At 37.3% G+C, this 13,264-nt stretch overlaps 3 protein-coding genes across 3 annotated transcripts in view; 1 reads left to right on the top strand and 2 right to left on the bottom strand.

Moving 5' to 3' along the window:
* Window positions 1-969: 969 nt before the first annotated feature.
* On the bottom strand, window positions 970-5,430 carry LOC107681743 (coatomer subunit epsilon-like). Its single transcript, XM_016478066.1, has 10 exons — window positions 5,242-5,430; window positions 4,988-5,050; window positions 4,589-4,689; window positions 4,257-4,409; window positions 3,716-3,769; window positions 3,400-3,481; window positions 2,342-2,497; window positions 1,900-1,968; window positions 1,660-1,734; window positions 970-1,525 (listed from the first exon to the last, which is right to left on the bottom strand). The coding sequence occupies exons 1-10, from the start codon at window positions 5,341-5,343 to the stop codon at window positions 1,478-1,480; spliced, it is 903 nt and encodes a 300-aa protein (XP_016333552.1). The 5' UTR covers window positions 5,344-5,430; the 3' UTR covers window positions 970-1,477.
* Window positions 5,431-5,632: 202 nt separating this feature from the next.
* LOC107681684 (uncharacterized) lies at window positions 5,633-7,650 on the top strand. Its single transcript, XM_016478001.1, has 3 exons — window positions 5,633-5,687; window positions 5,761-6,707; window positions 7,234-7,650. The coding sequence occupies exons 1-3, from the start codon at window positions 5,633-5,635 to the stop codon at window positions 7,648-7,650; spliced, it is 1,419 nt and encodes a 472-aa protein (XP_016333487.1).
* A 1,146-nt stretch (window positions 7,651-8,796) lies between these two features.
* The window catches only part of slc25a24l (solute carrier family 25 member 24, like), an 8,900-nt gene continuing 4,432 nt past the window's right edge, over window positions 8,797-13,264 (bottom strand). The window contains exons 6-10 of the mRNA XM_016478000.1: window positions 11,608-11,745; window positions 11,419-11,526; window positions 10,586-10,753; window positions 9,483-9,621; window positions 8,797-8,981 (exon numbers count right to left, since the gene is read on the bottom strand). Of these exons, the coding sequence (XP_016333486.1) occupies window positions 8,797-8,981; window positions 9,483-9,621; window positions 10,586-10,753; window positions 11,419-11,526; window positions 11,608-11,745 (738 nt within the window). The remainder of the gene's footprint in view (window positions 8,982-9,482; window positions 9,622-10,585; window positions 10,754-11,418; window positions 11,527-11,607; window positions 11,746-13,264) is intronic.

Raw genomic sequence — 13,264 nt, 5'->3', positions numbered from 1 at the left:
GCCCTTTGTTTGGGTATGCATCTTTTCTGGATTGTGTCAGATTTAATATAGTAAAAAAAAAAAAATCTAATAAATTAAAAAATGCTGCTTTTTTCCGGACATTCCATTCATTCCTATGGCCGGGTCAAAATGAATGTAATAATTGTGGGTGTAATACTTTTTTTTACATAGAATCCTCGAATCGACTCAAACATTTTTGTGTGTGCTCCATGCTCAAGTGTGACAAAATTAAATAAATAAAAAAATCGCAGTTTTTTCGTAAATTCCATGCTTTTCCGGTGGCCGGACACTTTTGATGCTTTTTTTTTTATAGCACCCGCTTAAACTGCTCGAATTCACTCGAATTTTTTTTTCATGTATTTCCGGTTCAAGTGTGACAAATGTAACAAAGTCTCACAGCATAACGATCAACGCTCGATTTAAAAAAAAAATCTTGAATCAAAATGACCCGAGGGACGGATGAAGGTTTAAAGGCAGAGGAAGAATAGTACAGGTGCTGGATGATGAAATTTCAGCAAAGGTGCCAATATTCTTTTTCATGGAATAACCATACAACATTTTATGTATTGAAGTAATTTCCATTACTATTCTTCTTGTATGTATACACTCGTAAGTGCTCTCTTTCTTTTTGTAGAATTGCAAGGCCAGCACATGAGGGTGGAAAGCTTGAACTTCAAAAAACAATGCCATTCGACTTGTTAAATTCAGCAAAGAGTAGTTGAAGACCATGTAAACTTTGAAAGATTGTCAGCCTATCAACCATTGACTGCTCCCTTTGAGCGCAACTCAGAAAGGGTCAAAGATCTACAATATCAGTATGTGCTAGAAAGTGTAGATTTTCAATTGATGCTTACAGTCCAGTTCTGTGCTACTAGCCTACAGTTACCGTAAACTGCAGTATATTATAGTGTATGTAAATCAGGAGAGCCCACAAATGCACTTGCAGAAGTCTTTCTGTATCATTTACTAAATTACTTCATTTTGTATTTATAGTGTTTGAAATGGATTTCATGGAAAGGCCCCATGAATGCATTTTTGTATATGAAGCAGGGTTCAATCTTACAAAGAGAGAAGAGGCAGGAACATTATTAGCCAACATGCCATAGTGGAACGTGCCATCTTAAAGACAATAGAATTGGCCTATGGTGACACAGTTGTGGAGTGTTGTCAAGGCTGGCACAACAGTTTTTTTTGCCCATTGCCTGGCAAGGAACAACATTGGCTGTGATGTGGACAAAGTTCTCTGGCCGATATGAGCATTCAATAACACAACACCACTACAGTATGTATGATAAACATGTTTATTTAACCATCATACAGGAATGTTTGTCGAGCTTTTGGACATGTCAAAAAAGACAGAGCAAACAAAAATCTCAAACAGTTGAATATTTTGTTTGAAGGCATTAAAAAGGTGTAAAGAGGAGAAATAATATTGCGGCGCATTGTAGGAGACATAAATTAAAACTGCGTAGTTCTTTCAGGCGCTGGGGGCGTACTGCATGACAAGCCTGTCGAATTCATTCTCCTGTGGGAACATAATTGAGATTACAATGTCTTTATTAAACTTAGTACTTAATTTTTTTCACAGTTACTCAAGTAATGCCTTCTCAGAAAAGAAAAACAGAACAAGGTGTCCTGTATAACACTAAACAATCTTACCTTAGCATGATATTCTTTAATAAATGGATGTGACTTATGTGCATCTTTCAGTTGAGACAAATATCGATTTGTCACCTGCGCAGAAACAAAGAAACTATGAACATCTCTGCTATCCTTTACATAACTAATGCTTTCTCAGGGCACTGAAGCATGCAGATTATAGTGTTAATATTAACATCTTAACATCCCGCTGCTTCGGTAGCTGACTGTGCTGAGAACATTTATATTTATAAAGTTCACCTCAGGAGGTTTGCCCAAATGCTGTGTCAACACAATGAGGTTGATGAGTGTCTCCGGGTGGCTGCTGTCCTATAGAATATAAAGGACAAATCATGATATTTCACCGCTGTTAAAAGTGGACCAAAACCAGCTCATTAAATAATCAATATGAAGCACATCTTAATGAGTTTTGCTTTCAATTTCAATAGCAATTCCAGTTTTCAACAACAAATGCTTATTTTCCTTGTAAAGCAACCAATCTGCTGCCTTGTATAGGTAAACAGACAAGCAGAAAAAATTACACCCTCATTAGATTGTGATTCAAGATAGCATTTCTAATATAGTCCGAGTTTGGGTTGTTTGCTTAGCTTGAAGGTCTTGGATTCAACCAATAAGTCAGTCTACACTTGTCAAATTAGACAAAACTTCTTGACATTTGCTGTGCTGAAATCCAGGCTCTTACTTTGTCCAGAGCATCCTGTAGTACTGACTCAGCCTCATCCCACTTATTCTGAGCCATGTGACTTGCAGCCTGACCGTTCAGCAGCAGCAGTGTGGGCGAGTACTTGTCTGACATTTCCTGGAAGATATAGAACGCATCCTGCAATTTCTCTCCCCCCTGTTGGCAGAAGAATGAAAAACATTTCATTCCCAGTCAACAAGGGAAAAAAAACAATATACAATTCAGCAAAAACTGAACAAGTAGCCATATGCCGAGATTTTATAGAAAAACTAAACCATTTGACACTTTTCAACTCATGTTTAAATGCAAACAAATGTAAATTGATGCATTTAGAAGAAAAGCAAGTTATTACATTTTGATGAAAGTCTAAGACAACAATGTTTCTTTAGAAAGACATGCAATAATGAATCAGTCACAATAAAGGCTGTGACACATCAAGCTGACATCAGAGAAATAGTGGCGATGAAAGCCAACTGTGTTGGGCCAGAAAGCTGCATTCGAACACACCGCAAAGACCACAGTCAACAGCCAACTTGCACTTAGGGCCTGTCCAAAATATTAAATTCTGTGAACACTTTACTTACATTCTTACAATGCTATGTTGTCAAAGGATATACAAACATTATCAATGCAGCACTTGCATACTATATAAAATATGAATCATGTTGGTCAGTTGTTCTTCGGTTGCTTACATCACCGATGGCTATGTCATTATGTAAATATCTGCATATTGGAATGCTTAGGTAAAATGAGAAGAGTCTTCCCATGAGAAGAGACTTTTGTTTTTTTTCCTCATGCACTGTTTGGTTAAGCTGAACAGCCAATAAGAGTGATCTCTCACAACCAAAGGCTCCGACTCCATTTCAATATGCTCAATTGACCAAAAAGCCACCGACGGTGGTCCAACTAGTGCAAACAGTGCAGAACACACCACAAAAACTGGGCTGACAGATGTTCAACGATTGCCTGACACTGGCCAACAGCCAACTTGGTGTTTCACAGCCTTTAGACAAGGAACGTCCAAGAAAATCATTTTTCACATTTACGTCAATACTCACAATTGCAAGGTTGACCCAAGCGGTAGCAAGCTGGGTCAGAGTGGCATCTTCATCTTGGTCTTGCATCTTCTTTAATTCCTTTCTGTGGAGACAATGAGCAACACAACAGATCCATGACAATAATATATCCAAAGCCATTAACTAAAAGCAGGTTTAATTTTTATATTTGTAGCAAAAATATCATAAGTTAAGCTACATATTTTGTAATTTACAAATATTTTTGGAAAAAAAAAAAAAACATATGCATATAACATTTATACTGTACATACATACAAAACTAAATAATAATTAAAAATGAATGAATTAAAAGAAATACCTTGCCATATCAACTCTGTCCAGCTTTAGAAGTATCTGGACCGTCATGGCCATGCTATAAGAGAAATACAAAAAGACAGTGAGCAATTTAGGGATTTGTAATCCAATTTGTGTTAGATTAAGGGTGTATTCACACCCGTCTTGTTTGGTTCGATTGAAACGAACTCAAGTTCGTTTCCCACTTTGGTGCAGATCTTTTGGGCAGGTGTGAATACAGCAATAGCACTCTGGTGCGGACCAAACAACCATACCGAGACCCAGCTGAAGAGGTGGTCTCGGTCCGGTTCCAAACAAACTCTGGTACGGTTGAATGGATGAACCAATGAATGGATGACCTTAAGCACACGTGTGGTTTTGTTTACAGTTTCTGGTTCACTTGCAAAAAGGGCAGTGTGAAAGCGAACCGCACCAACCAAAAAAAAAAATCAACATTGTATTTGGTCCGGATAAAAGCAAGTGAACTAGCAGACTTTCCTGGTGTGAATAGAATACACCCTAAATCAAACATTTATGAAACTGCCAGAAAGTCTCTGGAAACTCACCACTCCAGACTGTCTCCCTGGTGCAGGGTACGTAATGCAGCATCTGTGTTCATCTCATGTAGATAGATGGAAGCCGCCATCAACAGGAAGGTGGTGTTGGAAACATCAACACTCTTGGCCATCTTTTTGTCCAGTTCTGCCACTATTGCATCCCTAAAAAAAGTATTTGGCCATAAGATAAATGAATCCATTCATGCATAATGCAAGGCTTCTGTAGGTTTTACGAAGATATGTTTTTAAATCGCAGAAAAATGACTAAACTGTATGTTTCTAGATTTTAAATTATATATACGTATGGTCTGATATAATAAAGACAAAAAGACTGCACAAACCTCATGCCTTCATTGGACATGTACTCTGCAAACATCCTGACAGCCTGCAGCTCCTCAGAGGAGCTGGGCTTTATATCATCCAGTACCACACCATACTTCCTCTGAGGAGACCGAAATCATCACTGTTAACCACCTAATTATTGATTATCTCATTTCCAGCATTAACCTAACTTCTCAAACTCCTTTTTATATAAAAAAGGACATTCTTTACTGTGTTTGTTGTTCTAAAGATGAAACAGCTGTGATATCCTTACTAACAGGAGGAAAAAAGACATTGTAGCTGACAGTTACATAAAACTATAATATGCAAATCAATCTAAATTTGTACAAGTGTTTATTCCGAACAAAATCAAAACAACGCAGCAGCAGCATCACAACAGACTGATGAACTTAACGTACCTGAGCAATATATGCTCTGTACAGAAAAATGTTCTTCTCAACATCCTTTTCTGGATTTGATGTCTGAAAGAAATATAAAATAGTTACATGTGGTTGTTTGTAATTTGTTAATTACAATCTTTAAACAGGTAACGTTATGTGATACATAGAAGCTATAATGAATTAGCCGCTAGCATAAACATACTCTAGAACCTAAAACTCTTTGAGGAAATGTTTTCGTCTTATGAACAATATTTTTTTTGCAGGACGCTCACCTTTACTTTCTGGGCTTCGTTAATGCAGTGTTGATAGCTGCCAATATAAAACAAGTTTTTCACATCGAACAGCTCATCCACTTCATTCTGCTGCGACGCCATGTTCGTGAACCGTCAACTTTGGCGACGTCACTTGGGCCACGTAACCAGAACCGCTTGCTTCGATGAATTCAATCCGGTTTGTGGATGCTGTCCTCTTGTGGCACCGCAAGGAATAGACTAACTGCTGCTTTTTCGTCAGTCAAGCCCGTTTGATAAGGTCAATTAAGCATACAGTAAATTATGAGGGTCCGGACAAACCATTAGGTGAAAGATCGAGTTTTAGTTATGTGTCTAACAAACTGCTCATTGCATGGTGCTGGCAACAATGAAAACAAATGTTTAGCTAAATATGATTGGATATTTGGGCACCATTGCCTATAAAAGGCATCTCAAACAAGGCTCTTGTACTATCCTGGCATTCCTGTTATTGTAGGAACCATATTATATTTATTTTATATGAAATTTGAGGAAAAACAGTCATTCAGGTTTACGCACCAACCGAGGAAGCAAATGATGCTGAAAAGGAGGAGTTCTATGATGTGCTACAGGCCGTGATTGACGAAATACCAAGACATGATCTCAAAATCGTTATTGGAGACATGAATGCCCAGTTCAGCCACGACCGCCAGGGTTTCGAAGACATCACTGGCCCTTTCGCATCATCGAAACGCCTGTCAGATAATGGTGAACGGTTGTTGTCGTTTTGCACATATAACAACCTTTGCGTAGGAAACACCTTTTTCCAAAATAAGTTATTTCACAAGATGACATGGCGCTCGCCAAATGGTCTCACATTTAATGAAATTGATCATGTTTGCATTAGTCGACGGTGGAGGACTGCTTTGAGGGATGTGAGGGTCTTCAGCGCCGCAGATGTGGGTTCAGATCATTACTTGGTCCGTATAAATCTTAAGCTCAAACTACAACGACATGAAGGAAGATCGGAAACTGTCCGACCATTTGCAATTGAAAAGTTTAAAGATCAAAATATTGCAGATGTCTTCACCCTTCAGCTTTCCAATCGATTTCAGGCTTTAGCTGATGTGACAGAGATCGAGTCAAAATGGCAAGGCTTCAAGGAAACACTGACCACTTGTGCGCAACAAGGGATTGTCCAAAGGAGAGGAAGGCGGAAGGAAGAATGGATTAAGGATAGGTCATGGGCCCTGATTGACCTAAGGAAGAAGGCCAAAAAGAAGCGGGATCAAGCCCAAGAGGTTGAGGATAAGGAAACGGCATCACGTACATATGCTGACCTTGACCGGGCTATGAAACAGAGCTGTAGGCGAGATAAGAAAGATTGGTTGGAGAAGAAATGCAAAGAAGCCCAGGTGGCTGCAGATCGAAATGATACCCGCACCCTGTCATTAAAGACCTATCAGGAGCCTGGAGTAGTTCCTCTGTTCCAATTAAAGACAAGAATGGTAAGTTGCTCCTTACCAAGGAGGAACAGAATGACCGATGGGTTGAACACTTCCCGAGAGATTTTAAAGATTAGAGAAGGATTTTAAAGAAAGGATTTTAAATCTACGCTTTACGAAACATCATTGAACAATGCGTAGAGTATAAACGTCCACTTTCCATCAATTTTGTAAGTTTGTCGAATTCAGGAAAGCCTTTGATAGTGTCCATCGTGAATCTTTATGGCATATTTTACAATTGTATGGTGTGCCAAAGAAATTCATATCTGTCTTCCAATCATTGTATAACAATTCCAGCTGCTGCGTCAAGACAGATACAGGCCACACTGACTTCTTTGCCATTGAGACCGGTGTCAGACAAGGATGTATCTTGTCACCATTTTTATTAATAGTGGCCCTAGATTTTGTCATGAGGAAGGCTATGGTAAGACCAAACGCAGGCATTGATTGGGATGGACAGAACCGCCTCACTGATCTTGATTTTGCGGATGATATAGCTCTGCTCGCTGAAAACAGTTATCATTTACAGGAAATAACATCAAGCTTGCATGAAGAAGCAACGAAGGTCGGATTACACATTAGTGCCAAAAAATCCAAAGTCATGCATATCGGCGCTCAAGTTGACATGCCAAGGATTAAGATTGATGGAAGTGACATTGAAGAGGTTAGTAGGTTTACGTATCTTGGCAGCACTAGTGGACAAGATGGAGATGCAGAGATAGACGTCAAATGCCGGATTGGCAAGGCAACATCAGTCTTTCAACAAATGTGCAAGACCTGGTCACCTACGTCAATCTCACTTAACATCAAGCTTCGCTTTTATACAACTATCATCCTTCCGATGGCAACTTATGCAGCAGAAACGTGGAAGGCATCAGCTCGTATTTCTCACAAGGTAGACGTCTTCCATCAGCGCTGCCTGACTGTCTCATCCAGTCAGCGGTAAGTAATCTATCCTCAAACCAATGGTGCTGTCTCAAACTATACCTACCTCTTCCGGTTTGTCTGATTTGTCGGTGTTTTCTGACTTGCTATTTTGTTTTCGGATTTGTCGTTGTGTTTTCTGACTTATGTTTTCTGAATTGTTGTTGTGTTTTCTGAATTGTTATTTTGTTTTTTAGATTTGCATTTGCGTTTGTAATTTGTTATTTTGTTTTCAGAATTGTGATTTGTTTTGCTCTTCTCGGCCACCGTAACTTCCTCATGCTAGAAATAGCCCCATGGCTCACCTATGTCCTTTTTTTTTGTAGATTATTGTGATGTTTTTATCAGCTGTTTGGACTCTCATTCTGATGGCACCCATTCACTACGGAGGATCCATTGGTGAGTAAAGTGATGTAATGTTAAATTCATCCAAATCTGTTCCAATGATGAATGAATTTTCATTATTGACAGAACTATTCCTTTAATATTTACAAAATGTTTAGATGTATGTGATCATATCACAAGTTTGAAGTATTTCTCTCTTTTTTGGGAGGGCTCATTGAAACTTTTCTCACTAGCTCACTGCATCTCTCTACCCATCTTACTTTTCATAACAGTAGTTTAGTTCTATGCGAACAAACTGGAAAATGTACTGCCAATAGTAGACTTTTTTCATTCGGTACAGATATTGATAGGGTAGACTGAGTACCGTTGTAACACAGGTTTTATACAGGGTAAAAATAATATTCACATACATTCAGGAAGGGTGTTAATGGAATTTATTAGCATATGGGGCTGAGCATAAAAGGAAATATAAAGGAATAAAGCAAAAAAAAAGGAAATGCCAGATTTGATCAAGTCTGAGTAGGCCTTACAATTTAACACCAGTGTCATATAGTGATTAAGTTCATAGCAGCAAGCAAATAAAGATTTCCAATACAGTAAATAAACCCAATACAGTGCTGCAAATATGAATGCACAATAATGTGCTCATGTACTTGTTAAAAGGCTCAGATATCAAAAACTGATACTGTGATACTGATACCATTCATAAGTTGTTACCCTAACAGGTAACCCAAGACTATATGTAATCTAACGTAATTCAAATGAATAAAAACAATACATTTACACAAGGTTCATGACATCATTCCTGAACCATTATTCAACATTATAATAACGAAGAAAGCAATGTCTCAAATTTTGAGGTCAGGGTGTAATTCAGTAAAGCACAAGGAACCGCTCTTAGAAAGCTAGCACCCATTCCATTATAAAAACCTCTGACTCCATATTTCTCATAGATTCCAAAGAGTCCTTGAAGAGCATCTGTAGGCTTCTGTGAGCTTGAACAGAAAGCTGAAATTGTGAGGGGAAAAAAACAACATAGTGGTCAAATATTTTTTTTCGTAAATGCTAAAGAAATTCAGAAGACAAATGCTGTACACATATTTGCACAGTCTGGGACTGATGATCATATTTATACTAACAGGAGAATATTTACTATTCTTGAGCTTACTGCACCAGTTTGAATACTCTCTGTATGAAAGAACAACTGAAGGTCAAGCTTTTTGCTGTTTTTGCCCTCAAACCTTTGAATAATGCTTGCTACCACAGAGAGAGTGACTAAAATGTATAAAAAGTAGCAACTTCTATAACACTGGGAAGCCTTAACATCATTGAAAATGCTAACAAATTGTATGTGAACAGAATATATAGTGCTCTAAAACAAGACTGACAGCTATATTCTAAGATGAGGAGGATAAAAATGTACATGATTCTACAGCACAGAAGACATTTTTTGTTGATGAAAGGAAACATTTATCCAAGTAATTATCATCAGTTCAGGTTAACGTTCACCTTGAGCTTGCTGGTGAGTTCTGATGACAGCAAGAGGGTAACTGGTGGCCTGTCCTGATGCAAATGCTGCAAAACTGAAGAGGAAGAGCTTGGAGTCACTGAAGTGCTCTGGATCCTGTTTAGCCCAGCTCATAATTGACTGTCAGAGGAGAAAGGTTTCATGTTAATGACTGATTCATGAGTGAAATAAAATCAAATATTCAAATTAGTCACTATAATTGAACATTTTCTTTATTACTTGCACATCAATGTAGTGGTGGCAATAATCATTACATTATTACAGTGCAGTATTAAAGGGGTCATATGATGCTTTTTTAAAGATCATAATTTTGTGGAATATCTCTTTGGTGTTGAGACTTTAGTCTTTGCAACTTCAGGGATCTTATCTATGCACAATCAGCTTGTAACACTCCAAAGAGAAAGGAAAACTTGAAATCGCATCATATGACCCCTTTAAAGGCTGCTATATTTAGTAAAATTACACTATTTTTGTGCAATGGTCTGATGACAAATATGCAAACTGATATTTTATTTTTTTCACAATGGTAACAACATAGTAGACTGTATAATTTTGAACATTTTAGTAATAATCATCAAACATGTAAAAAGGTCTCAATCTGAATTTCGTAAGGAGCTATTTCTATCTGATCTAACCACTACATTTGGATTTACTGGTTTAACGTAATATATTTAAGTTGAGATGAATGATGTCAAATGTTATTGAATAAAATCTATGAATGCAGATGTTTTTGCATGGAGCACATTTTAGGATAATATTTTCTTCATTGATACAAATAATTTCATATAATAAAAAATAAAAACAAAATAATAAATAAGAAAGTACTGGTAATTAATGGTATAAAATGTCACATAATAAAACACACACACTAAGCTTTTTAGTTTTAAACTTTTAGCAATGTTCTTTAATTAACATTTTACGATTTTATGTACAATCAGGTAATAGATGAAACTTACAGCTGTGTAAATTAGGATGTTAAGAAAGTAAAACTTGCAGTTTGCCTATTCAGCAATAACACTGCCTGAATGTAAAAGCAGTTTGTCTCTGGCTCAGATACGGAACCTCCTCCAGTGCCCTGTATTACCTGATGCACTGCACATTCCACTCCAGCATAAGGGATCATGCAGAGTATGCTGGGTTTGAACCCTCTGTAGAAAGCTGACACGGACTCGTTCTGGTAAATCAACCTGGCACATCCCAAAACTCCATTGTAGGTACCAGCAGGCTGGAGATTGAGTCTAACTTTCAATACCTGCCATTACAAGAATTAAAAAATGAGTCCGCAAATTAGCGTTGATCTAACTAGTCATAATTGTGAATGTTAACTACAAGTCAGTTCGAATGCATTCCATTTCCTGTTGATGAAAATGACTATAATATGGAAAGTAATTGTATGTATGAATTGAGTTTATTTCTTGTAATTCACAATTATGACTATATTCATAATTGTGACTGTATATCTCACAGTGTCATAGTATTTTGCTGTGCATTGAGCTGTTACATGAGGCAACAGGCTTGTGTAACAAAGCTACATTAGACATTCCCTGTAGGAAACAAGCATGAAAATAATACAACACAAAGATAATGAATCAGTTATACACCTAATTTGCATCCATATTTGCTCTTTATGTTGTTGTATCCTGCTTTTGTTGTAAAGTAAATTAGAAAGTAATATGATATGGATATTTCTCAATGTGTCAATTGTGTTCTGAAAAAGAAAAAAAATATATAACTTTTTATTTTTTACTGGTTATTGCATGAGAGTTTTATTGGTTATTGCATGAGAAATTCTTTGTAAAGAATGTAATATCATTGCAGGCATGACAGGCATGACAACTACACCCTTTCTTTCACAAACATTTCACAAACAACACCTCTAACAGTAAGGAACTCCAACCTGTTGTGTCACTGTGATACCTCTAAGGGGTAGAACACGGCATGTGCCACGGCCCCTGACACACAGCCCAGTCCAAACCTTTGATGGACCGACAGACTGTCCCTCTCGCCAAGTGTGTACATCCTCATCTGTAAGGACAGTGAGATAAAGAATTAATGTTTGAACATTTGTGTTCATGTGAGCGAATGTGTGTGTGTTTGTGGGCACACCTGGGCATAGATGAAGCACTGAAGCGTTGATTGTGGAGTTCCTTTAAGAACATTCACAGCATTTCCTTGCCACAAGGATCTAAAACCTCCAGTCTGCAGCTCTCGGAATCCCAGAGACACAGCTTTGGATCCAAAAACCTGTTTAGCATATTGCACTGTTCAGGCTATTATTGTCAGATCAGACACTCACAGTTTTACAAATTAAATATATTGTGATTACTCACAATTGAATTGAAATACAAATGATTTCTAAGCTAAAGAATTGCTATGACTGTACTTGAGACTTTTTATTTGAAAGATCTAACAAAATTTTAAATTAGTGTGTCTTTATGATGTTGTGTGATATTGTTGAACCTGGCTTGATGCAATGTTCAGAAAATGTATTGTTACGGAAATGTATGCAAAATGCAAATTAATGCATATTTAATTAGAAAATGCCCAAATTGCACATTTAAACATTTGAGAAAACTTGTAATACAAGCAACAACAAAAAAATGCTTGCAATTCTTAAAGAAATCAATCAGCTGGGGAAGTTTGACAGTATCTATTAGTTACATTTTTCGCCCTGTTCACCCGGGTTGTCTGGCCTATTTGTAAACGTAAATTGTAAATGCATATTTACATTTATTTATCCAAAGCGACTTACAATTGAGGATTACAATAAGCGATTCATCATAAAGAGGCAAATAAATGCAGGAAATGCTTGCAATACAACTAAAGATACACCTACAAGAAATGATGATGATGAGTATATTCTTTATCTTTTCTGGCAAAATAAAACTAAAATATTACTGAGTCATCATCATTTCTTGTACAGTAGGTGTATCTTTAGTTGCACTAACACTATTTATTTATTATTATTACTTTATCATACTTTATTTCCTTTGATTTTACAATCAAAATGGCTTTTCGCTTCTGAAATATTTAACCCTGGGTCATCCTGAACCCCAGGTAAACACTTGGGTTATCTTTTACAATTACAACTCTAGGGTTTACAATTATATGCTGACATTCACAGCTGACGTTTATTCCTATCCTATTCAATTCTTATTTGCATATTTGCAGTGTCATTGATGGGACAAATGCAGCACTTGACCTGTTTACACAACAGCTCTAGAATGGCACATTTTCACATTATATATTGCCGAATGCCATCCAGTTTTTCCTGAATAGAGATAAGAATTAAAGAGTGTCTTCTTCACTCCAGTTGACGCATTTTCCATCACCATTTGATATCTTTCCCCATAAACGCTGAAACGACTGTTTATACAATGTATAAATCCTGTTCCAGAGCAGGGTTTCATAACCCCAGGAATTACAAGAGTGAGACGTTCCACTACACAGGGTTAAAAGCAGGGTTTAGAACAAAGATAACCTGGGGTTAAGTTCAGTGTGAAAAGCCTTAAAGGGGTGGTTGTGGTTCACTGGGTTTTTTCTAGGCTTGATTGTGTTTATGGGGTACAGTCTAATATGTGTTAATGCTTCGTTAAAAAAAAAACGCATTATTTTTCACATAGTTTACCTTTATTCCGCACCGCTCTGTCCCTTCTCTGAGAAACGGGCTGATCTTTTCCTGTTTTTATGAGGCCCCACCCTCAGAAATAGGCGATGGGCTCTGATTGGTTAGCTAGCCCAGTGTGTTGTGATTGGCTAAACC

The sequence above is a fragment of the Sinocyclocheilus anshuiensis genome, unplaced genomic scaffold (genome assembly GCF_001515605.1).
Source record: "Sinocyclocheilus anshuiensis isolate Anshui unplaced genomic scaffold, SAMN03320099.WGS_v1.1 scaffold436, whole genome shotgun sequence".
Classification (NCBI taxonomy): domain Eukaryota; kingdom Metazoa; phylum Chordata; class Actinopteri; order Cypriniformes; family Cyprinidae; genus Sinocyclocheilus; species Sinocyclocheilus anshuiensis.
The sequence above is the reverse complement of the archived record's forward strand: the minus strand, read 5'-3'. Positions and strand labels throughout refer to the sequence as shown.

What these genes read in the sequence shown, in the direction of transcription:
- LOC107681743 (XM_016478066.1), bottom strand. Translation starts at nt 5,343, where the DNA reads ATGGCGTCGCAGCAGAATGAAGTGGATGAGCTGTTCGATGTGAAAAAC. An exon ending in ACAGAGCATATATTGCTCAG is followed by an intron (nt 4,690 to 4,987) that starts GTACGTTAAGTT and finishes CGGTCTCCTCAG; the next exon opens with AGGAAGTATGGTGTGGTACT. An exon ending in ATTTGGGCAAACCTCCTGAG is followed by an intron (nt 1,735 to 1,899) that starts GTGAACTTTATA and finishes GTTTCTGCGCAG; the next exon opens with GTGACAAATCGATATTTGTC.
- LOC107681684 (XM_016478001.1), top strand. Translation starts at nt 5,633, where the DNA reads ATGATTGGATATTTGGGCACCATTGCCTATAAAAGGCATCTCAAACAA. An exon ending in GCATCTCAAACAAGGCTCTT is followed by an intron (nt 5,688 to 5,760) that starts GTACTATCCTGG and finishes GAGGAAAAACAG; the next exon opens with TCATTCAGGTTTACGCACCA. An exon ending in TCCAATTAAAGACAAGAATG is followed by an intron (nt 6,708 to 7,233) that starts GTAAGTTGCTCC and finishes TATCATTTACAG; the next exon opens with GAAATAACATCAAGCTTGCA.